This window comes from Anabrus simplex, chromosome 2 (genome assembly GCF_040414725.1).
Source record: "Anabrus simplex isolate iqAnaSimp1 chromosome 2, ASM4041472v1, whole genome shotgun sequence".
In the NCBI taxonomy this organism is placed as follows: Eukaryota; Metazoa; Arthropoda; class Insecta; order Orthoptera; family Tettigoniidae; genus Anabrus; species Anabrus simplex.
Window position 1 is genome coordinate 662,369,914 of NC_090266.1, and position 26,684 is coordinate 662,396,597.

A 26,684-nucleotide genomic window follows, 5' to 3' on the forward strand; every position below is an offset into this window, starting at 1 on the left:
TCCGGAGTGGAAATATACTGGCCTCGAGGGCTTGGTCACGCATTCGCACCTCCTGTCGTTCCTTCATAAGCGTACTAGCTGTAGTCCAAGGGTCCTGGGGTTGGTAGGTAGGATAAATTAATACGTAGCAGTGTATAAGAGAAAAAGTGACAAACTGGCGTCAAATCTAAATGGTTGCACACGTTTCCTGAAGCAATACGATTATCATTATTAGATGATAAATTTTTGGTGTGCCCATTCTTAAGATCATGGCGCAGGTTTCGGAGGAAGTAGTAATAATTTGGGCCGGACATGGACTGAAGTTTGACTGACTGACAATGAATCTGTTTGGATCGGATCTGACTGGTTGTAATGAAACTCGGTAGGATGATCAGTTAAGATATCAGAATATCGCCAGTTTCTTCGTTTGTTCTAACAAAAGATTATATTATTGGCGTGCACGCTTATAATCAATATTCCATTATAGACAATACATAAGTATAGGAGATCTACTGTTTTGATATATTTATATACTGTCGGTGTTAATAAAATGGCTTTGTAGGGCATGGCATTCTGTTCGTGTTGTCAAACTCTCATTTCCGTTACAAAGTGATTTAAGCTAATTTAAAATAAAACGCTCGGTATATTTCTACAGTCCATACGCAAGGTCATTTTGTGAGATAACTGCTCGAGTCATCTAGCTATGTTTCAGCAATCACTTATAATACTACCGTTGATTTTTACTGCAAAATAAACATTTCCGTTACATTTAGGATATTCTATGTCAATTAAACATTCAACGCAAGTTTTATCGCAATTTGTTTGGTCCAACGTAAACAGTTCCCTTGTTAGTATGCTAGGTAATCCAGGACTAAGCAGTGACAACACCTGCATACTAACTAATAAAGAGCAAACACGTTTTCGCCACACAAATTACTTACAGTGATTATGAGTGTTATTCAGCTTGTTTCTAGAGACACAATGTCCTACCTAACAGTTCGTCGTTGTTAGGACACGAATCCCTCTCTACTGCATAACAATTGCACTTCATTTGAAGTTTCTAAGTAGTGAAATGTTAGTAGTTTTAGAACAAAAGCGAGTGTTGAGTTGAAATCATAAACTATATAGTGCATAACCGTGAAGCAACTGTTAATTTCTATCCATTTCAGATACCCACTCTTACTCCATCTTGATAACCACTGCAACATTGAACAGCAGAAATTAATGGTCAGCATTATAAAGAATACCTTGAAGAATATGTTGTATGTTCAACGGGATGACAGTCAGCAAGATATAGGAAAAATGAGTCCTAATGATCTCAAAGGAAAAATACTCATTCTGGTAAGCTCAACATGTAGACTTAGAACATCACAGAGCTTTAACATTTTATTTCTGTAAGTATCCTCTGGATGCTGGACAAAACGTTTGTTAAGAAATATTCTCAGATGTTTATCCATCTTCATCAGGAATGTGTCCGGGAAAGCTGCTCTATGCACCGTTCTCGCGAAAGGGTAAGAAATTTTGCATTAAGGAATTGTGCTTTTGAATAATGAACCATGTTCTAGTTTGATGACAATATTATGAGGAGAACGAGGATGCTGTGGCCAAATACCGGCGCTGACTTTCGGAAGAATACGAGGAAATATGTTCAGTTTAAGTGAATGTTAAAATGAGGAGTAACTGCCGTAATCCCAATAGTAGTATAGAATTGTTCTGTAATACTGAAGGGTCTGACAAGGAAAGTGCATGATGTAATGGCTAAGTAGATAAATTTTGTTTCGGAAGACTATTTTAATTAATTCTATACCAAATTGTATAGTTATAATTGTATTTATACTATTCCTGTTCGAGTCTGAGACACACAAGCAACTGCACAAAAATGACAAAATTGTTTCGAAACGACATAAGCTATAGAGGAAACAAAATGTTTTCTTATATAAATTGTATATGTAAATCTATCTTTGATATTCATAGTTTGTGTATATTAAAATTATAATAATTCAAAAGAAACAGTTTTATGTACCTTACAGTCAGTTATAAACGATTGCTATCTTTGCTTGCAACAGAACAAACCAACAAAACCAAAGGTGCATGTCTGTTAGTCTGCTCCGTAGCCCAATTTCCAGCTTCTAAAGTATGCATGAAACTGCATGTCACAACACAGCGCTGGAAACAGAGCTGTTTCTCCCAACAAAATCATAAAATAAGCGTACTATCTTCACATTGTAGTAATAAACATTTCGCACTATCTTATAAAGTTATCTCCAATACAATTCGAAACACTTCTTTATTTCTACGTAGTAGAAGAACAGATGCGGTTTAAGGATTCTTAAATATAGAGGATTATTTGGGAGAAATTCTGGTTACAAACGAAACTGTGCATCTTCCTAATAAGTATTATGTCGTAAAAGTTAGGAACATGCTCCTCGCACCTGATACAGGGTGAATCACCTAAAATTTGCACGCCAAATATTTCTGAAAGGGAAGGTGGTATTAATGTGCTGTTTTCATAGAAATGAAGTGTAACCCAGAGCTCATATTTGTAGCCTATACACAGATTTTTAATTATTATTAGAATGTGTATTAGTTTATAAAGTTACATTTCTAAATAGGCCAATGCCCATTGACAGCAACAAAATAAAAGTAGAATAAATTAGAATGCCAATGATGTCTTTTTTTAGGATTCTATTACAAGTAATTAAGGAGCTATCGTAGTTTGAGTTGTTGGGTCCATTCAACTGCTTGGTTACGAAGCTACTATGTTCTTATATTTGTTTTATTTACAGTAGGCCTACACTGATTGCATCGCTACATCCTTGTCACTTACATTCTGATAGTCCACGAATTAGGACGCGGTGGAAGATGGTATTTAGCAATGCTGAATAAAACCTGACATAGAAAATGTAGGAAGAATGCTGTTGATTCTTGTTGTCTGTACGGTACGTAAAACGGTATCCCCCAGTAGATGTCACGCAAACCAAACCAAACCAAACCCCATGGCACTACAGCCCTTGAAGGGCCTTGGCCTACCAAGCGACCGCTGCTCAGCCCGAAGGCCTGCAGGTTACGAGGTGTCGTGTGGTCAGCACGACGAATCCTCTCGGCCGTTATTCTTCGCTTTCTAGACCGGGGCCGCCATCTCACCGTCAGATAGCTTCTCAATTCTAATCACGTAGGCTGAGTGGACCTCGAACCAGCCCTCAGGTCCAGGTAAAAATCCCTGACCTGTCCGGGAATCGAACCCGGGGCCTCCGAGTAAGAGGCAGGAACGCTACCCCTACAGCACGGGGCCGGCAGATGTCACCCATCTCAACAGTTATTTCAGAACCTCTTCAAGAAATTACGTGAAACTGAAAGTGTAACAACTAGAAAACCTAACAGAAACAAACGAGTGACTGGAGCTGGAAAAGAGGGTGTAATTAATGTTGCAGCTGATGTTGCTCAAGATCCACACGTTAGTGGCACGAGTCAGGCAAGTGTATTACGCGTTCTCCACCGTCAGGAGTTCTATGAGTACCATGGCTCACTCTATTAAGAGCTGCATGGAAACGCTTTTGATAATTGCGTTAACTTTTTTACATATGCATTGAAACAATATACACCAGACGTATAATGTATTTTGTTTAGTGATGGAGCAACATATACAAATCATATCCAAGTAAAGCTCCGAAACATGCACTACTGGTTCGTAAACAATCCCCATTGGCTTCGTTAGGTGGACGTCACCGTCCATAGAGTTCAGATGTGTGCTGTGGAATAGTGAACCATCAGCTCGTAGGCACTTTTTCCATATAAGGAACACTAGATTCTCTAAAGTATCTGAACCTCTTAACAGACGAAATTAGACAGATGTTAGAAGACGTTTCACTGCATTAGGAGGAATATGTGGTATCAGCATGATGGCTGCCCAGCTCACGTACTACAGCCTGTCTTCACAGATTGTTTACAAATTGTCGGATTGGACAAAGGGGACCTGTACCTTAGTCGGCTATTCGCCAGATTTGATTCAATAGATTTTTTCTCCGGGGAAGCTAAAAGACACTGTTTACAAGGACATACCGACTACACCAGATGATATGAAACGACATATTACTGCTGCCTGCGTTGAAATATCTTATGAAATGCTAGAGCGTCGTCATATTGAACACAACCCCTTTCTTCTTCAGAATCCAAGGAATGTGTTTATTCACTTAGTGAAGTTAGTGCTGACACATGGAGCAGGAAACTGCCTGTAATTACAGTTTTCAAACTACGTTAGCTCGTAAACTACTTGCACTAGAATCCTAAGAAAACACCATTGGCATTATAATTTCCTTTAGTTTTAGTTTGTTAATATCAATAGGCATTGTTCCATTTGAAAAATATGAATACAGATTCTAATAATTACAAAATTTGTGTATATGCTACAATTATGAGCCCTTGGTTACACTTAATTTCTCTGAAAACAGCTAAAATATGCCTCCTTCTTTTTCAGAAATATTTGGGGTGCAAAGTTTAGGTGATTCACCTGTGTAGTCCGCTAGCCTTCTAACAAGATTTTGTACTAACGAAAAAAGTAAACGTCAAGTGGCTGAATGTTCGTTTTCTTCTTACGCGAAGTTACGATTGTGCAACGTAGGGCTTTACCATTTTTTTGCTATTTGTTCGGGGCGTCGACCTGTAGAGATCTTTTGCCTCTACTTGCACCATGTGATATGAACCTGCGTGTAATTGGAATGGAGGAAGTGTAGTGTGTTGTATGTGAGGAAAGGAACGTTAAGGCCAGGGATATTAATCATTTACTATTAAAAACCCCTGACCCAGTCGGGAATCGAACCCGGGGCCGCCGGGTAACCTGCGGACGCGTTGCCCCGTACACCTCGGGGCCGGACAGGGCTTTACCACAGTTTACGTAAGTCTCCTTCAATTAAGAGAGTTTCATCAAAATCCCATACGGTAACTTCATGCACTTCCCTCGTAAGCCTCCAGGCTCTGGGGTCTAGGTTTAAGTATTCGACCTTTTTTGGTAGAACATGATCAAATTGTTAACTTAGATTGCTATTAAAACTCAGTTTCCTAATTATCATGTATTAACCGTGGAAATAAATTTCAGCTGAGAGAGCACTAAGATGTACGTTAACACACCAAGAAGAACTATCACTTATCTCAATTTAGAGGAGTACTTTCTCCCTTACAAGATCTCAGTATATACAATCTAATGGTTCCTAGTAGCTTTCTAAACGGTGTTCAAACGCACACCACTGTCATCCTGTCCGAAATTGAGTTAATGACTATGATGAATGGTTGAATTGTTTATTGGATTGTATAAGCATGTCTCATATTTAACGAACTCCACCATACGCGTTGTGCCACGCAAACTTGTCAACGTAACTTAATTTAACAGTTTACTAATCTATTCTTTTCCAAAGATCAGGAGTAGGATAAGATTTATCAAACAATATATGTGGAAGAAAAGGGACATTTGATAGATCCTGCCATAGGGCACAACACAAGACAGGAAAAAGCACATAAGGTAGATAATCCAAAGTACGTCACCTTATGGAAAATCCATTTTAAAAAGGATATAATTAATTCTGGAAGAAGATAAAATACGAATGCAATTTTGATATCTTAGAGCAGGCGTGTCACCGACGCTGGCCACTACGAGAAGGTTCTGGCAAGCATTGTAGTCATGGCAAACAGGTGCTGGTGACGTACTTTGTCCTGGATCGAGTGCTGTACGCACAAACGTCTCTACAGTATAATAAGATCACTATAACTTTGGGATACTTACAAATGGAAGTATTTACCCTCAGTTCATATTGTATCTAAAATGGAAAAACAGAATGTTAATTCACATTTTTAAAACTTCACACACTGAGATAGTGGAGAAACTGTGATATTAAACATTATCGTGTAAATGATTTCCCCTCAGAACAAATACAAATGAGTAAAAACAATAGACCATGTTTATATTAGTGTGGGAAGGGAGATGAGAATGGGAAAACTTGTGTATAAGCTTAGATTTTTACAAACTCAAATACACAAATAACATAAATATTTTATTTTACATACATTCACAATAATATCTTTCATGATAAGAAATTAATAATAAATATCCTTCGATAATCACAAACAAGAGCCTCCGTGGCTCAGACGGCAGCGCGTCGGCCTCTCGCCGCTGGATACCGTGGTTCAAATCCCGGTCGCTCCATGTGAGATTTGTGTTGGACAAAGCGGAGGCGGAACAGGTTTGTCTCCGGGTATTCCGGTTTTCCCTGTCATCTTTCATTCCAGCAACACTCTCCATTCTCATTTCATAGCATCTATCAGTCATTAATAAATCACTATGGGAGTGGCGACCCCATCGTACTAATAGCCTACATCTGCTTCATTCATTCCATCCCTGACCCGGCCAATGACTGGAAAACAGGTTGTAGGTTTTCAATCACAAATACACAACAGTTAGGTAATAGAAAACGTAGGTAAATAGGAGATGATTTAATAGACATTGTTAATATGAATAAATTAAAAAGTAACTTTTCCCTCCAACGTATTGTGGTTTTACCCATTTTTACTCAGAATGTAAAATCACCACACTAGCTTGAGGTTAATAATTGTATTTTGAGATAAACTGAATTGAAATAAAAGTATGAACGTGTAAGGGTTGTCCAAACGAAACTGAGACTTCATTACGAGCATCGTTATTCGAAGAAATGGTACATTGCGCGTATGTCGGTGGAAAGCTGCGAATGTCAGAAAGAAATATGGTATCGTCAGAAAGCGTTAGTGTACTGTTTGTACGGGAGGAAATAACGTGTCTAGGTTTGGTTTTGCCGTGAATTCCTCCATAATTGCCCAACGATGGTTATACAGTTTGTGGTGGCAGATGGTGTTAGCGCGGCAGACATTTACCATCATATGAAGGATGTGTATAGGAATGAGTTTCTATCACGGCGTTCAGTGTTCAGATGGTGTTGGGAATTTCCCCAGGGACCTGAAAGGGCGTCCTAAAACCATCTCAGGCACAGTTGACAGCCCGATGAGAATCTGGAGAAAGAACATAATCAAAGGTGCCGGTAAGCAGGCAATGGTGAGTCCGAGGTCCTGTTAAAGAATGGTTCCGCCACCAAACACGGACGTTGTTCGTTCGGGTTATTCACCATCAAGTGGGTCACTGGGACACTTGCGTGCATCAACAAGGCAGATATGTCACCCAGACATCACTCTTTTCTTCTTGTATGTTCACATATTCCAAACAATTACAAAAACCAACGAAAGTCTCACTTTCATTTGGACAACTCTTACGCAGGACAAGGCTGTGAAAATCATACTTATTGAGTATTAGCTATTCACTCCTACATTTCAATTGCCTATCTCCTCAGTTATCTACCTAGGTCCATGAACAAAACGGTCTAAAATAGATAGCTTCCATTGTGGAACAGATAAATTATGTTTTTTTTTTAGCAAATGTTGGCGATATCAAGAGACTGAGGAAATTACATAAGATTGAAGTAAAATTGTTCCTAACAGATATAATGTAAGATTCTGTGTCGTGTCAATCATGTCTCATAGGGTAGTAAAAGTTAGTGCCATCACCTAAGCCACCTGCATATTTTCATTTATTCTTATGTAATTTACTACCCATTATTAAATGTAAGTCACATGAAAGCGGAAGGTTAGAAACAAGTGAACATACGGGAGTAAGGTGAAGTTCCAGTAAGTATTCTGAATAAAAACCAAGATGTTACTAGCTTAGTTAGTCTGGGTATTACAGGGCTAAATGAGGCCACATTCGCCTCCTTCCCAGTCGTGTTCCCTTCCCATCTCTAGGTTACTGAAAACTCTCTGAGTTAATTCGACCATACATCACTAGAAAAGTACATTAAAGAGTGCGTGTTGTGAGACTCGTGCCTTAGTGTTGTCGTGAGTGGGAAGGACTGCCATGCCTTTCAACTTTACTTCTAAAGCCTCACAACAGAACCGGGTGAGTTCACTGTGCTGTTAAGTTCTGAGATTGTGGGTTCGAATTCCACCGTCCAAGGTTTCCCGTGTGCACACCAGGCAAATTCTGGGGCTGTACCTTACTTATGGCCATGGTCACTACCTTCCCATCTACATCAGCCCATCCTGCTACTTTTCCATCCTTCTGTCGTCCCTTTAAACCTTCGATGCGTTAGAGGCAAAAAAGAGAGAAAAGAGACACAAGTCACCAGGTGGCTTCGACTCAAAGGATGTGATTTACATTTAGGGAGCTGAAGCTATACGACACTACAACTACTAGAACTTGACTATCCCGTGGGGCCGTCCTATCTTCCAGTAGTGGTTCTCACCTTACAACAGGCCTTCCTTCTTTTCCTGGACGAGTAGCGTCAGGGTTCTAACTCTTGCTCTTCATACGAGGACATGATCGTGTTTTCTGACGTCTGTTTTCCATTTCCATAAGTGACGCGTGGCACGTTCAAATCACATGATACACGTTCAGCCTTCGGATCCAAATCTTTGAAGCAAGTGACTACACAACATGCCATATTGTGGACGGCTATGGTGGCCAGGATATGAAGAAAGTGTCTGTGACTTTGAGTATGTGCTAGCACCGTCCTAGGATTCACCTTGATGTAAAGAGCAAGATCACATAACACTACTTCTGGGGTGGTCTCTAAGGAATACTGTAATTTGTTTAACGTTCCAATAATTACTTTTAAGGCTTGCGGAGACGCCGTGGTGACAGCGTTTTGTCCCGCGAAAGTTTTGTTACATGCAGATAAATCTAACATTGCAAGACTGGCATATTTCAGCACCTTCAAATACCACCGGACTGAGCCAGGAATGAACCATGAACTCATGCTCAGCGGTCTGAGCCACTCAGCTCGGTAAATTTACATGTTTATTTCTTCTTACAGGGAACACTATCCAAAACGTACACTCCAGTTTTGTTTAAACAAGTATCATCGAAAATACTTTCGAAATGATGAGCAACGCTGGTGTCCTGTAAATCACCATCAGGGACATCGCCACCAGGAGAGGCTGTTCCCAGTAGAGAGCACTACCGAGTTTCTTTCCCACCACTTCTCGTTAATATTTTAAGCTTGGCTTTCCCCATCGGCTCTTCTTAATATTTAAATGTTGGGTTTGGCAGGTCGCCAGGTGTACTTCTAACTGTCAAATTAATTTTATTGATTCCATCACAATTTTCACACGCTTTGGATTGGCTGTGCTTCATATAGGCGTGTTTAAAATTAGTTATTAATTCCATCAGCTACTTTGAGCTCAAATCAAGCTTCGTCACTAATATTTATTTTATTTATATTATTTCACTCTCATAAATCAACGTTTAAGCTCCTGGACTTTATAGTAACTCTTCAGAGTTCTTGGAGATGAGAAATTGTTTTCAAACAAGTGACAATATCACAACTTTTTTCATATATTTTAACCATTCTTTGCAGTCAGTTGTGTAGAGTCATGTAAGCTGTCTGCCTTTGATTGCCTTTCATGTTCAGCTGGGCCCTTGTTAGTGCATATGCTGTGCTGACTGCTTCTTTCTTTAAACAGTTGGCGAGATCCTTGACTCGAGGATTTGGTCTTGCAAGTTCCGTATTCCCCCGACAGAGTAGGTGGATCAATGAAGCCTGTTGTAACAGCTCCAAAGCTCGACTGAACGACTGGAAGTTCCTCGTTTTCCATCCACCTCTACACGAAGTAGTCCAAAAATCCGGAGAGATTTTCATTGTCAGGCACTCTGGAATGTATTACCAGCCAGCCGTCGGTAAAATCCTCAGGCCGAAGAAACGCCAACGCAGCACACCTGTGGATGATTATTCTCACTTCTCCGTTCTTCATATACTCACAAGCAAGTCCCAATCTGGAACTTCTCACCAGATGCATTTTCTCATGCGAAAGTAGCAACCTTTTACCGCTACTGCGAGAAATAAAACTTTCAGTGCAGAAATTTCTGCCAATTCAAAATCGACTGTCACCCTCGCTGGATTTCATTCTGGTATGGCCTCAATAAGAAGGCGGAAAAGTTGAGTATATGTTTATTTTCTTTTGTTTGAGAAGATAATAAATATAACTGGTATAAATTTGCGAAAATTGTTTACTGCAACTCTTAAAACTGCCATCCATAAAGAGTCTTGCTTAATTTTTAAAGCCTATTTTCCTAATGCTTTAACACAGCACTTCACCATGTTGGCTCTTGATTAATCCTCAGCAACGTGTCGATCTCTGTCTTGAACATCACCATGTTACAGTCCCATCTCTTTTGGTCCTTTCAACGTTGTACGCGTAATCTTGGTAGTGTGAGGGCATGGCCTACCGTGGCAGTTCATTGATAATTCCATATCAAGCGCCGCTAGAATGCACTAAATATCTCGGATCGGAACACTACTGCACTCAGAGCAATAATGAGAGGAAGCGGAGCTGGCGGGCGAATTTCCCATTATTATTCCAGAGGTCATTGCCCCATGGAAGAGAGCCGGGGAGAGTGGGTTAATTTTTGAACTGGCGGAGTTTGTCGCTGATGGTTAATGACGTGTATTTTCAATGATACCCATTTTGTCGGCAATCATAGTGCTCAATAGCGAAAAAGTAGAACGTTTGTTGTAAACTAGCAAATACAGTTAGGTGCCTGCCCTCTCGTAGTTCCCTTTGGTATTTCCTGCAAGGGATGTCTAAGCCAGGCCAGTCCGAGGACATGCCGTGGTCACAGCTGTATTGTTCTCTTCATTTGGTTTTAATCTGCATTTTCTGGAACATGAAACGGGAATATTCTGTCTCCAGCCGAGCCCTTAATATTCTAGTAACATATCATTAAGAAGATGTAAATATAAGGCTGCCGCGAGAAAGCAGGAGTTGTAGTGTTGGAGCGTTCAGTGTGTGGTAGGTGTTATACCAGTCAGTGTTGAAGTTCGGTACTGCACTGGGGCGACAGCAGAGCTGGCTGTCAGCAGTGTCCCACCGGAGTCTGAACGAGGAGTTGTGTCAGTGTGTCGAGCGTCGTGTTGGAGTACAGAGTACGGAGTACTGTGTGTGTGTGTGTGTGTGTGTGTGTGTGTGTGTGTGTGTGTGTGTGTGTGTGTGTGTGTGTGTGTGTGTGTGTGTGTGTGTGTGTGTGTGTGTGTGTGTGTGTGTGTGTGTGTGTGTTTTCGCTACTGTGGACTGTCTTGTAGACTCCCACGGATTCAGCGTGTGGAGCAGCTGTCGTGGGTGTAGCTGGAACAGTGTTAGTGGTCATTTTTGTGAGGAGTATTGTCCTGCTGGTTAGCAGTGTTGAGCTGTTGCTGTTTAATTGTCAATTTCATTTAGTTGAATGTATTTGACTGTGTGAATTACTGGACTTTCTCTGGAGTCGAATCAAGGTAGAGTCATGGTGCATTGTGGACGTTAGCAGCCCAGTGTTCAAACTTCTGCGTGCAACTGTGTGTGTGTGTGTGTGTGTGTGTGTGTGTGAGCGTGTATATATATATATATATATGTGTGTGTGTGTGTGTGTGTGTGTGTGTGTGTGTGTGTGTGTGTGTAAAAGGAATGAGCTTGCAGGAGCGAAATTGAAGTGGTCCTGTCAAATAACGATTATAGCCGTCTCAGGTAATACCAAAGAGCCAACCACCTACTGTGAAGAGGACAGGAACTTGTAAATAGTCAACTATTTAAGAGTGTTCATTCATGATTGAATCATTCATGATTGTGTAAAATAGACGGTGTTTTATTTGTAATAAACGTTATGTCGGAAGTTGCAGTAGACCCCATATGTGATACATTATTGTAATCAGTGTGAATCAACGGTCCAGATACTGCAGGTATCGCCTGCCGCCAAGAAAAGTCCAGAACATCTGTGCATAGTGAGTACGCATATATATATATTTTTACGTTGTTCTCTTGTGGTAATCACTGCATGCCAGTTGAAACACGAAACTGGAGGCTCAATTAAACGCCCTTTACGAGATGTTGAAGAAGGTGGGAGAGGAGATGAAAGAAAGCCAGAATAAGACAGGCGGCCGGAAAATGACGATGGAGAAGTTGAAAGACTGCCACCACAAGATGGAAAATTCCAGAAGAGGATAGTAGAACGCCAGGAGAGGTTATTAAAGGAGGTTGGAGACGGCCAAAGGAAGACAGAAGATGCCAGGAAAAGCTGGAAGATAGCCAGAAAAAAAACACGAAAGGTTGTCAAAATATGATGGAAGAGGGCCAGACAATGATGGGGAATGACCAGAAGAAGACGGAAGATGGCCAGAAGAAGACGGAAGATGGCCAGAAGAAGATGGATGACGGACAGAGAAAGGTCGACGACCTGTCCCGAAAACCTTGTTCAGAAGATTGCAAGTTCTGTTCCAGAAGCGGGGACCAGCACGAAGTTCCCAGCGAATGACCACCGTGGAGTTCGAAGGAAACTGGAGCCGTGACGCCTGGATGGGGACGCAGAGGGATGGCGATCGTCATTTTTCCTGCACGCTTACTAGTCTGCAGTGCACGAGGCTACAAGATCTGCACCAGCAAGGACGCCGGTTGAAATTGAGCTGTGCCTTCCAATGGATTTAGCGCTCGGCCGACCTATCAATCATCCTGTTCCGATCGATCGGTACTCCCTGGATCTGACGAGGAGACCGGAGGAGTAAATGCGGCTGTATGGAAGAATTCGAGCATAGAAAGCAACCGACTGAAGGCACGGTACGGCCAACTAACAGACCGCAGCGGAAATCTTGACAAGGACCTAGAGTGGCTTTTTTACCCGGTATGGAATATAGGGTTGCCTCTCAAGCTCCAGAAGGCGTGAAAAGGTCCTTAATGCGTCCTGATGGGAAAACACGACGTCATCCATCGAGTATGACGGAATCTAAGTCGCAAGATGAAAATGGTATATTTGGACCAATTGGTGCCATGCCGAGGAACAACTGAGGAGATGTCTGATTGGCAAGATCATCTCTCGAAGAAGGCAATGTTACCTGTCGTAGCTCCATTCGATATTTCCTGGAAGGGATGACTAAGTCATGCCGGGGTTCTCCCAGCCGTGGTCTCATCTATATTGTTCCCTTGTCTGGTATAAGGTTTTACCCTGCCCTTTCTGGAACACGAAACGGGAATGTTCCGTTTCTAGCCGAGTCCGGAATATTCTTTTAAACCATTAACGAGATACAAATACAAGGCCTCCGCGAACAAGCAGGAGTTGTAGTGTTGGAGCGCCGAGTGTGTGGTGGGTGTTACACTGGTCAGTGTTGAAGTTCGGTAGTTGCACCGGGGCGACAGCAGTGCTGGCTGTCCCCACCGTCCCGCCGGAGTCTGAACGAGGAGTTGTTGTTGTGACAGTGTGTCAAGCGTCGTGTTGGAGTACGGAGTACTGTGTGTGTGTTTGTGTGTATGTGTGTTCGCTACCGTAGAGTTCGCTACTGCCGTGGAGTCAGCGTGTGGAGCAGCTGTCGAGAGTGTAATTAGAACAGTGTTAGTGGTCGTTGTTGTGAGGAGTATTATCCTGCTGGTTAGCACTGTTGAGTTGTCAGTTTTAAGTAGTTCACTGTATTTGACTGTGTGAATTACTGGACTTTCTCTGGAGTCAAATCAAGAAACAGTCATAGTGCATTGTAGGGGTCAGCAGCCCTGTATTCAAACCCCTGCGTGCAGCTGTGTGTGTGTGAAAGGATCGAGCTTGCAGGAGCGAAATTGAGGCGGTCCCGTCTGTAAGGATTATGGCTGTCTCAAGAAATACCAACGAATCCGACCGCCTGCGGTGAAGAGGACAGAGAATTGTAAATATGGAGCAATTTGTGAGTGTGGTCATTGATGCTTGAATAGAAATGTGTATGTATGTGTGTGTGTGCGTGTGTGTGTGCATTTATTGGGTCATCCTGAAATAAATTAGAACAATGAAACATACGGTGTTTTATTCGTATTAATACAGTATTAAGAAACATGAGAAACGTGTTTAATTGACTGCTGAAGCTACATAATGTTCGCAATATTGATAATTAATATAGAAGTGACAAGAAACACACACATCTTTGGTATCAACTGTAGATTAAGAAGTAAAATTCTTCACACACACGGCATTCTTTTCAAGCCTACGATACATTAATAGATGTTTCTGTAGTTCTATTAGTGTTGTAAGAGTCGATGAGCATGGTTAACACAATAATTGGACTTATTTTAACGATCTTCACAAGATGTTATTGATCTTTGACGTCTGTATCACAAAACAGGTGTCACTTATACCTGTAATTGATAACAAATTAGAAAAAGTAGACTATTTAAGAAGATTATTGCAGTATGGTGATCTACGAAAAAGTGTAAGATACTAATCATTGAAAATAACTTCAGTGATAAGTAACATTAGGAAACCAAATAGTTTAACTTTACTTATCGTTCATGACTACGAGACAACATATCATAGTTGTCTTTGTTCACCTGAACATTGATGGTTGCCGTCAGTATAAATATCATTGCTCAACATTTTGAAAGTATTTTCAGTGACGTTAGTTTCGTCAAAATCAGGGTGTACGCTTTGCGTAGTATTCCTTGTCAGGTGTACTGTATTTACGAGAATGACGCGCCTCGTTTAGAATCCGAATGCCGATGATAAATTTCTGGCCTAGATGGGAACCGACATCGAATCAACTGGATGTGTGCGTAGTATACACGGGAAGGTATTTACTTTGGACAAGAACTGATCAAAAGCATACCTCGAAGGAGCTGTATTTTATTACATTAGATAACTGGCTAACGTCGCACCGAGAGAGTTGGTCATGCGGATAGAGTTGCGTAGCTGTAAGCTTGCATTCGGGAGAGGGTGTGTTCGAGTACCGCCGTCGGCAGCCCTTAAGATGCTTTTCCGTATTTTGACATTTTCACGCCTTAATTACGGCCACAGCCGCTTCCTTCCTAAACATAGCCTTTTCCCATCCTTGCGTCGCCGAGAACAAAGTGTTATTTCGACGTTCAACAACTAGCAAATAAGAAAAAGGCTACCGTCGCACCCCATCATTTCCTCGTATCCTGATGTAGATGGGTCAGGGCACTCTTCTCCACCACTCGTCATCCATCACCATGTTCTAGTACAAGTCCCGTTACTTCTCGCTTTCTTAATCAGATACATCCATTGCAAACGGGTTCTTCTGCGGCCTTAAGTGAACACCGGGATTAATGACAACATTTGGAGTTATTTCCACCATTTAGTCATAAATGCAGTGCTGACATTTTGCGGTAGTCCGACCGTTGATATAGTACCTTTTGTTCCGTCCTACAAACAGTTGGTATTCTCGAACAAAAATAACTGCAACTGTAGGAGGCAGTCACCAAATATACAGTATTGATTTTAGGAAACCGATTACAGTACGGGGGCTGACTTCAGGCTTTAATATTATACATGAGAATTGCTGATAACTTTGCTTTCAGAGCTCGAATGCGATCTCGATACGGGAAATAGAACAAGCCTCTCGAACCGTAAAATATGGGACTATGTGAGCATAGGAATGAGTTTAACAACAAATTTTCAAGTTCAATTTGCGTGGGATATAACAGAATGACGTAATCCTGTAGTAGCTTCAGTAGCTTAGAGTGAAAACTGATCCCAGTCAAGACACTTTTTCACCAGAAGCATTACACACACAAACGTGCGTACGCGCATACATACAGTACATAGGTACATACATACATATATGCATATATATATAATGGTTTCAGCGTTCGACTGTGATCTCGATAAGAGAAATACATAAAGTCTTTTAAACCGTAAAATATGAGACTATACGAGCAGAGGAATGAGTACATTTTGTTCTGTCGCATGTACAGGGTGACCCAAAAGTCCATTAACATTTGACAAGGCAATATTTCTCGGAATATTGGAGGTAGAGAGGTAATAGTGGACAAACATGATTGGCATGATGTGGGCTTTTGTTGACACCAAAATAAAGTATACAAAATGACCAACAAATGGCGCTTCATATGATTCACAAGAAATAATTAGCACAACAATCGAAGTTTACCAAAAGCGATGTCCTATACAACACATGCTCAACATGTCGGCCGTCATTCATCAACAATACCTGTAGTCGAGGCAGAATGTTGTGAACAGCACTGTACAGCATATCAGTAGTATACATTTGGAGAGTTCTGGTACCACCACCTGGACGAGGCCTCCACCTCATGGAATGTTCAATCAGTTAAAGTCAGTACTGAAAATGAAGTTGAAGGTAACACAGGGAGTTCAGATCAAATTGTAGAAGAGAAAAGAATTAGGAGGAAACCAGTATGGCATGGTGATTCCCATCAAGTTACAGTGATAATTGTGTAATTACTCCTGATAAGGAAAAATTATGTAGATCATGTATTGGTTCAGTTATGTATGCAACAAATGGTTCAAGACCTGACTTAGTTTTTGCAAGATTTCAAAACAAGCTATGGTTAGCATTAAAAAGAGTACTTAGATATGTAAAAGGAACTTTGGACATAAAACTGAAGTATTGTAAATCAAACAACTGTGATGTGTTAACTGGTTATCCAGATGCAGACTTTGCTAGAAACTTTGATCATAAGTCAATTTCAGGATGTGTATTTAAGGTGTTTAATAACACGGTAGTATGGAAATGTAGGAAGCAAAGTGTTGTGGCATTAAGCGATGCAGAAGCAGAATTGATCTCGTTGTGTCAAGCTACCGAAAAGGCAATGTTCTTGAAAAATTGCTGGTAGATTTAAATATTGATACAGGGTGTATAACAATATTTGAAGACAATCAGAGTGCAATAAATGTTTCAAATAATCCGGATCAGATGCGAATGAAGCACATAGACATTAAGTATAACTTTGTAAAACATCAAGTGGAAAAGAAACATGTACATGTAAAATGTATCGAAACGGACAAGCGATTAGTTGATATATTAAGTAAGCCTGTAAACTTTGTAATTCTTGATAATTGTAGGAAAGGTCTTGGTTTGATAAACTGTTAGGATATTGAGATGTTAAGGTTATGTAAAATGAAAAAATGAGTTTAACATTGAGGGGGGAATGTTGAAGGTCAATGTTCCCACATATTGTATACTCTTTGGTTGAGGCATTTACTCAGTGAGAATGTATAGACTCCTTGGATCAGCTGTGTACCTATATTAATGTGTACCTGTATTAATGTGTGTCAGTAGTAGGAGGCACCAGCAGTTGTAGGATGTAACAGTTGTTGAATATGTGTACAGTTGGATATGTGAACAGTTGGATGGTACTTGTACGTGAGTTACGACGAAGTAAGCTGTGTACTAGGAGATTGAACTGTGCAGAGATATTAGGATGTTGAATAAACCATTCTTTTAACTAACATGTGGTATCGTGGTTATGTTACTTCTCGCATAGCCCGATAGTTAGTTCACCTACAAAATGAAGATAACATCCATTCGGTAGAACATCGTAAAGAGATCCATGTTTCGTTCAGCTTCTAAACTACCCTTAGCAGAAGAGAAAGCACAGCATTATCATATAGTCAATGGAAAAGGAAACCGTAGGATGAAAATAATAACTACTCCTCATAAGAAGATATCGGACGACTCCCTTTTACAGAAGAGTGTCTAAATGAATATTGCGACACGAAACATATCCTCATCGTAAATAATAACCAATACATAGTTCAACTCGCTGGCTTATTTTTCCAGCATGAGTAGAATTTATACCTCATACCACAATTTTAGTCGAACAACAATTATATGAATATGAAAAGCAGTACCTCGTACGTCCAACTGACGAAAGGGAACTATATGCTGCCTTGCAAACAGCCAGTAACAGATCAGCTCCAGGCTCTGATGACCTGAATTATTTGTTCTACAAGAATTACCGACACGTTAAGGAAACAACCCTTTTAACAATTATCCAAATATTGTTCGAAAACCTACAAGAGGCACAGACTTTGATGAAGGAATAATAATCGCTATACCCAAAGTACCAACACCACGAAGTGTATCAGATTCCCGCCTGATAACACTTCTCAACACCGATTACAAACTCTTTATGAAAATATTTGGGAATAGACTACGACCTTAAATATAGACTCATCAAAGTCGGGCAAACATGTGCTATTCCGGAAGAAACCACTGAAAACCATCCTCAGGGCTGCCGACAGTGGGGTCCGAACCCATTATATCCGGAATGCAAGCTGACAGCTACGTGACCCAAACCACGCAGACACTCGCTCGGTAACGTAACATCCCGCACATCCTGCAAGCAGTGATGAATACAGCGATACATTTGAAGTAGAACCAACCAAAATGGGAGCGATTCTTAACCTCGACTTCCGAGAAGCTGCATTCTCGAGGACTTCTTAATGGATACTTCTGCAGAGCAATTCCAATTAATACATCGGTACGACAAGACTGACCCTATCAATGGCTCTTGTGGCTTTAAGTACTGAGCCCTTCATCCGGGCAGTCGACTTTTTAATGTGCGCTTTACCCAACCCCCGTAGACTGTTCACGGTTACAAGCAATGCTGACGTCGTCACCAGATTACTTCAGACACCAAACGTTGCCCCACAGTTGAAGAGCGTAATGACAACTCACAGGAAAGCCTCCAACTCCTAGTCAGTCAGTGGCGTATACTGAGGGCTACCAAGACTATCGGTGAAGCCCAAACATCAAATGAAAACAATGGAAATATAGAGCACATTATAATGTAAGCATCTGACACATTGTTCCATTTACAACACTTGAAAGCAATGAGAAAGACGTCCACGTATTTCTGAGAGCAAGGCATCGCAAACTGATATTGCAATCCAAGCGCTGCGTCCCTCTCCCCTCACCTCACCTTGCGCATCTTGCTACTGAATGTCCAACAGGTACGGAGACCGGGGGGCTAGGTGTGCTAGGCTTTGGTCTGTCAGATCGCCACTGCAATCAACCATGCGTTCCTCATCGTATATACTTCCTCACCTCATACTCATAGATACCAGAGTGGGTATTTCACTCCCGTTTATTTCTACATCCTTGTAAGAGACATTGCAGGGCTGTTGTTATAGGTGTAATATAGTTTTCGTTTTATAGGTAGATCTGCTAAAATGAAATGCAATCTTTCAGGTTTAGTGTTCTCTTCTGTTGGTTGGAATCGAACCCGTATTCATGGGTCACACATCACCACTGATCTCGCTAGGAAGCTGATAAACCAGGGAATGATGGTACGACCACTGGTAATGCTGTAAAATTCAAAATTTGTATTTAATAATAATAATAATTTTAATTGTGGTGGTGACATCATGGGGATGAAATGAACGGCGAAGACGTCATAAACACCCATCCCCAAACCAGGGGATTTAAGAGTACCGGGGGTTGATTCTGGGAATTGAACCGGGACCATCGGACCAAAGGCAAGCATTCTATCCATTTAGCCACAAAGCCGGACTTTTGCTAAAACTTAAGCTACCATCTTCACTGATCAGGTGTTGATTACTGACAGTAGCAGAGGCCAGGGCAGTAGCTTGTGAAGCAGCCTTGACAACACAGCACGTTACTCCGTTGTCTACTGGCTGCATCTCAAAACGCCCAAGGCTTGACGTTCACTCAACCAACCATCGAAAAGGGATAACCTAATTCTAGTCGTTGGTAGCCCACGTCTTGATCCCAGCATACGCCACTGAAGTCAGTTATCAGGAATCAGAGATCTTACCACTTGGTAGCTGTTCAAAAGAGACGACAATAGCGTCGGTACCCATTAAAGATAGAATAAAGATTTTAAGACTAGCGTTCACCCCCTAAAATGGACCGAAATTTGGACATTAACTGGACAACCATCGTTTCAAGGGTACATGCCACATTATCAATCAGTTTGAGCCGAAACCGGAGAATCGTGCACAAAGTGTGGCACATAAAAATGTTTGTCCTATCGAAATTGTGACATGCGGCACACATTTTACCCATGCCAGAAAAAATAAGCCGGCGGGTTGAACTACCGTATGTATTAGTTACGGCGAGGATGGGTGTATATGTTTCGTGAAGCAAGATCACAAGTGAGAAAATGAATAGATAAAAGAGGACTGAGTCTTATCACAGTCGCTGATAAATTCAAAGTGCTACTAATGCGAAAGTTAATGATTGCCAAGACAGGATCAGAAGCTGAGCAAGTTACTTATTTCTGGAACACACTTCAGCAAAGCCCAAATTATTCAGTCCGACACGATGTTTAAGGAGCGTGCTGCAGCCGACAGATGCCATACGAGTGATGGGAAACACGACACCTTCTACAAAAGTGATATACTGCCATGTATTAGGGGAATGAAACAGGGAAAAGTACCCAAATGGGAAATGGAAGGATATCTGGATAAATTTCAAAGTTCCATATATTCCAGCTGACTGGAAAGTAGCCACATGCAAAACTTTTAACGAAATATTTCCAACAGAAGATTTTTAAAAATCCATCACATCACCCAATCCTCACCCTGTAAAAATTGTCTGGACGTGGACACATACAAGTATAAAATTACTAAGTGTGGGAGAATTAAAGTTGTCTCGAAATGATTTAGTTCTGTACTAAGACGGGTGACAGGATCATCCAATCGTAAAGAAGCATATAGAACAATTTTTGAGCTAAAATTCAGTAAACAGTACTTGTAATTTTCGCGATTGTGACTTGTGATGGGTCAACACTCTTATGTTCAGTGCTGCCTGAATACACTCTTCCGTCTTCTAAAAGATGCTAGACAATAATTATTGAAACGTGTGTCACCGAAAGCTAAAAATCACGTCGGCCTCAAAAGTATTTCAGTATAGCATTCGAATGTTAGTGCACAATGTTCTGTTATGGCGTGCTTTCTGCCAATGTTTTTCCTTATTTTGTTTTCACAGTTGAAATGACTGTCATGTATAGGAATAGTGCAAAAGAAAAATTACGGAAAGTGTGATTTGGAAAGGACGAAAGTCATTGTAACAAATAAATAAAACAAACTGTAACAAGACATTGCGCGATGGTGTGATTTGCTTGTTGTTTTACAACTGTATATTATTTTATTCCCTTGGAATATGTGAGAAATAAAAATAAATACTTTTAAAATGATAAAGATAGTTGGCGAATGAGTATACTCTCGACATACTAGTCTGTCTCTTTCAGGAGATTTGGAAAACGTGTACTATACCAGGTGAAAGAAAGTCAGCACTAATCCATCTTCTCCATAAAAAAGGAGACAAGAAGAACGTTGACAATTACAGAGGTACATCGATAGTGCCTGCTCCTTACAGGATTCTGTCTAAAGCACTCCTTAACAGAGTCGATGTTCATCTTGATAAACTGATTGGCGAATACCAGGCTGTTTTCCGAAAGGGACGTTCCTCTCCGGAACAAATTTTCTATCTGAAGAACGTCATCGTCTACAACATAACTAGGAAGTTTGAATATGTGGTAGTATTTGTGGACTTCAGGAAAGCATACGACTCGATTGAATGTTCCGGAAGAGTTTGGGGTGGGTGCTATATCCAGAAACTTGATTAAACAGACTCTCGCCAACACAATATCAAAAGTGAAATTTATGAATGAAATACCAGAGCCCTCAGACTAGGGGATGGACTTTTTCCGCTTCTTTTCAATTTTATCTTGGAAAACATAATTCGTGGAGAAAATCGCTGAACAAAGAAGAAGGAAACGAAGATCTGTTTCGATTAGTCATCTTACACAAAGGCGTGTATGTTGAACTGTCTGGCTTTCGCGGATGGATTAGCCATATTTGCCAACAATAACAGTTCAGTAATCAGGAAGATAAACCTTCTTAAAGAAACAATGTAGAAAGTAGGACTACAAATCTCCTTTAGTCGAAATACATGACGAACATCAGTGATGGCCCAGAATGGATAGTCTATTAACAGACCCTGGAATGATTGGAAGAGTCAAGAAGTTGAAGTACCTGGGTGAATTAATCCAAGAGTATGGGCTAGAACAATAAGCGACCAATATCCCCATGTGAAATTCAGAGAGAATGTTCCAATGTATTAAAAACATCTATAAGAAGAAGATGCTGAGTCTCGGAGGCATATTCAGACATTACAGCACTGTTATTAGACCAGAAGGCTTATATGCTTCGGAGACCCTGTGCATGAATAGAAATCAGCTACTTAAAAGGGAACGCAGGCTACTATGGAATATCTTGGGTAACACATGGCTTGATAGGCAGGTTCCACTGAAATCAAATAAAGATTTATACAGCAAGATGGAATCGATAACAACAGCAATTACAAAGAGAAGAAAAGACCGGCTCACAAGGAAAATCTGGAATTTTATAAAACCAAAGGCATCTAAATAATTGAGATGGTTCCAAGAGTGTGAGAATGATCTGAGAGAGGTGGACATTACGAATAAATTCAATGACAGGAATAGTTTCTGAAGGATGGTGGAGACAGAACCCAGAAGATGGAGATGCCCTTTACCAGAGAAGTGGAAGAAAGCGTTTGATAGATGGGCTCAAGAGATATAGGCAAGATGTCAAAGCCGGCAGACGAATAAGGCAGAGATACTGAAAACGAGATTGGTTGTTAACAAGCCGACCATAGAGGCTCAATTCCGTAAAAGAAAAAGATAGTTAGAGCGGGGTGTGTTAGCCGAGTAGCATAGTCGCTGGTCTCACACCATGATGGCTGTCGTTCGAATTCCGACCAATGCATGTGGGATCTCTGAAATGAAAAAGACATGTCCTCGTGTTTTGGATGCAACGTATTCCGCAGGTGCTATCATGTTGTCAGTAATCACGTGAACCACAGGCTTGCTTACTTGAAACAGACTGTAGTTGGCTGACTTTCCTACTACGGTATAGCAAGCCCAAAATGTGCGGCCAGTCTAAATTGAATGAAGCGTTGTTAAATGCCAGTACTGGTCTTCCTGCTCTGAGAATAATAATGATAGATTGTTGTAACAATCGTATTGCACTGTATACATACGTAACCGTTTGAGACACTGACGCGGACTTTGGTGTACATGTTACAAGCACTATGGGTTGTATTCTGTGTGGAGATATTTTCTGGGTTGTTTTCGTACTTTCTGAATAAAACCCTATATCACATGGTGCTCCCTGGTGAGAATACATGAAATTCTAGGTGTAAGACTCATCTAAAAAGACAATAGGCAACATGATGTTTTTGGGGTGTACAGACCTGGGATGGCTGACACTGACGCTGATGCAGAATTATATGCTAAGATAATCAGGATACAGAGAGGAACGTTATTGTAGCGGGTGATCTGAACTTGCCAAATGTTAACTGGGAAGAGAATGCGAACGACAGAAAGCATGACCAACAAATGGTTAATAAGTTATTATGGGAAGGTCAGCTAAATCAGAAAGTGATGGAACCAACTAGAAGGAAAAATATTCTAGACGTGGTGCTGATAAAACCAGATGAGCTCTATAGGAAAACTGAAATGATAGATGTATAAGAGATCATGAAGTTGTCTTTGTCAGAGTTAAATGTGTTAGAAAGGAATGGTGTAAAAGTAGGACTATTAGGCAGTACCATATGGATGATGAGAGTGGAATGGCGGAATTTTTAAAAAGCAGTTATGATAAATAGAAAATGGTGAATGAAACTGTAAACAGTCTGTGGATGGGTTTAAAGCAATTGTTGAGGAGCGTAAAAACAGATGTGTAATGGTAAGGAATAGTAAGGACCTATTATATTATAATAGGGAAATAAAGATATTAAGAAGGAAGTGCAGTTTAGAAAGAAATAGAGTTAAGAATGGTTGTGAGAGTAATGAGAGACTGAAGGACCTACCTAGGAAATTGAATTCAGCGAAAAAGTAAGCTAAGGATAGCATGATGGTAAACATAATTGGCAGCCACATGAATTTTAGGGAGCAATGGAAGGACATGAATAGATATGTAAAGGTAGTTGGATATAAAGATTATGTCCTGATGGAGGAGGCGACTAATAATGGCGAAATACTGAAATTTACCTATGATTTATAAACAGATACAAAAGTTTGAAAGCTAGAAAGGCAGCTGGGGTTAATCAAATTTGTGAGGATATAATAAAGTCTATGGTTTGGGATAGAGTGCCATATCTGAAATACTTATTTGATTACTGTTTGCATGTAGGAGCTATACCAAATGAATGGATAGTTGCAATAGTAACCCGAGTGTACAAGGGAAAGGGTGACAAACATAAAGCGGAAAATTACAGGCCAGTCAGCTTCACATGTGTAGTCTGCAAGCTCTGGGAAAACATTCTTTCTGATTATACTAGAGTCGTTTGTGAAATTATGGACTGGTTTTGTAGAAGGCAGTTCGGGTTTGAGAAATATTATTCCAGTAAAGCTCAACTTGCAAGATTCCAGCAAGATATAGTAACTATTTTAGATTCAGGAGGTCAAATGGATTGTATCACTTTTGACCTATCCAAGGCTTTTGATAGGGTAGATCATGGGAGATTACTGACAAAAGCGGGAGCAAATGGACTAGACAAAAGAGTGGTTGAATTGGTGGGTACATTTCTAGAAAATAGAACTCAGAAAATTAGAGTCGAAGAAGCGTTTCCTCATCCTGTAATGATTAAGAGGAGTCCCACAGGGCAGTATTATTGGACCTTTATGTTTTCTTATATATGTAAATGATATGAGTAAAACACCTGGAACCACAGATAAGGCTATTTGCGGATGATTTTATACTGTATAGTGAATGAGTTGCAGGATTTTGAGCGACTGCAGGGAGACATAAACAATGTAGTGGGATGGACAGCGGGCAATAGAACGAATGTAAAAAAAGTAAATAAATGCAATGTAAAATTTAATCTTATACCAGTTGTATAGTATCATTTGAAGTAATTCCACATACTGTATATCAGTTGACTATATTTGTAAGTAGTACAGGAGATATTGTAAGTAGAATTTTGTAAAAAATATAAATTTATTAAGGATGAGCTGTGTGTTTAATAGAAAAATTGTTAGCGTAAATTGTATAATATTGTATTATAGGAAAATTTTCTTCTCTTGTTAATTTAATATTTAGTGCTTGACAACAATGTATTTTAGTGTACCATTTTCCACCGACACCTCATTTGCAAATAAAGAGATTTTGATTTGATTTGACGTAAATGGGATGAAAAGTCAAGTTGTAAGATTCACCAAGAGGAAAATTCCTTTAAGTTTTAATTACTGTGTTGATGGGGTGACAGTATCACATGGGGAACAATGCAAGTACCTAGGTGTCAATATAAGGAATGGTTTTCATTGAGGTAATCATATTAACGAGGTAGCCAAGAAAGGTTACAGATCTATTCACATGGTTATGAGAGTATTTAGGGTTTGTAGTAAGGATGTAAAGGGGAGGGCGTATAAGTCTCTGGTAAGACCGCAGTTAGAGCATGGCTCGAGTGTATGGGACACTCACCAGGACTACTTGACACGAGAACTGGAAAAAATTCAAAGGAAAGCAGGACGATTTGTTCTTGAAGATTTCCGACAACGGAGTAGTGTTACTAAAATGTGGGAATACTTGGGAGTAAGGAGACGAGATACTCCACTATGCTGTATGTTTCGAACTTTCAGTGGTGAGTTTGCGCGGAATTACATAAGTAGAATAATAATCGTGATTGGAGCACTTAAAAGTAGAAAAGATCATAATATGAAGGCAAAGTTGGAATTCAGCAGCTCAGAATGGGGCAAATATTCATTTATAGGATGAGGAGTAAGGGAACGGAATAAATTATCAAGGGAAATGTTCGATAAATTTGTTGAAAATATTTAAGAGAGCTAGGTAAACAATTATAAGTAAATGTAAATAGACCTGGGCGACCGCCCTGAATGCAGATCATTTATGATTCATTGAATACTATCAATCACGCGCGTTAAAAAACAAGATGGAGATGTACACTTCAGACGTGGTTTCAAGTTTCACTGTATTTCCTTTTATCTGGAATTTGCAAATATTCCATTGCATTTAGTTTACTTTCATAATACTAGACAAATGTGCATTACTGTATGTGCGGTTGTCATAAAGAACGAATAAACTAATTATTATGGTCATATTAATGCGTAAAAATAGTTAGGATCATCTCCATAGAAATAAATGTTATAATTTAAACGAACAGTTTAACTCCGGTATTTTATCCGTTACAAACTAAACATACGTTTGATTTACGTAATTTGTCCATAAAATTGGACATCGAATAGCTTGCGTACCTGAAGACCGATGATCACAATATTTAGTGAAAATTCTAATGACATGCTCAGATTTTAAGGGAGTGCAACATGACTTAACATACTAGTGGGGATCACGATGGAGTTGACGGGAAAACTAACCACCATAGTGTACCGGTTACGACCTGTACATGCATATTTTTTGAGAATTAATTGTATTTAATCATCACGCGTATTACTCCGTGCAAGCCTGGTTTGTTTACATTCAGCGGGACGAGCGAGCAAGCTGAGGACAGCTGTATGTGTGACGTAGCTACAGGGGCTAGTTAGATCACCCGCCTGTCATGTCACGTGCAGCTGGCCTGAACTCGTATGTTCTAGATTCAAGCGTCACACCTTCCCGAACATTCGACGGAGAAAAAATTTAAAACTCCTATAATAATTATGGCAGCGACTTGAGCAACATGTAATTTTAAAGGGAATCACATAAACGTCGCAATGCTTGAATTTCAAGAAAATCCGTCGAGGGATTCAGGAGATAACCAGCTTCACGGCATATGTGACGTAGATGTCCCCAAACTGAATATAAGGAGGGCTCAATATAGCCTGATATCTCAGTCAGTCAGTCACAGTCGAGTAGTCAGCGTGGCTCTACTTGC

General features: G+C 40.3%; 1 protein-coding gene across 3 annotated transcripts in view; it reads left to right on the forward strand.

Annotated features, from left to right (window-relative positions):
* The window catches only part of LOC136864335 (inactive phospholipase C-like protein 2), a 786,053-nt gene that overhangs the window by 634,934 nt on the left and 124,435 nt on the right, over positions 1–26,684 (forward strand). For all 3 annotated transcript variants that reach the window (XM_067141176.2, XM_067141177.2, XM_067141178.2), the window contains exon 10: positions 1,149–1,320. In XM_067141176.2, the coding sequence (XP_066997277.1) occupies positions 1,149–1,320 (172 nt within the window). The remainder of the gene's footprint in view (positions 1–1,148; positions 1,321–26,684) is intronic.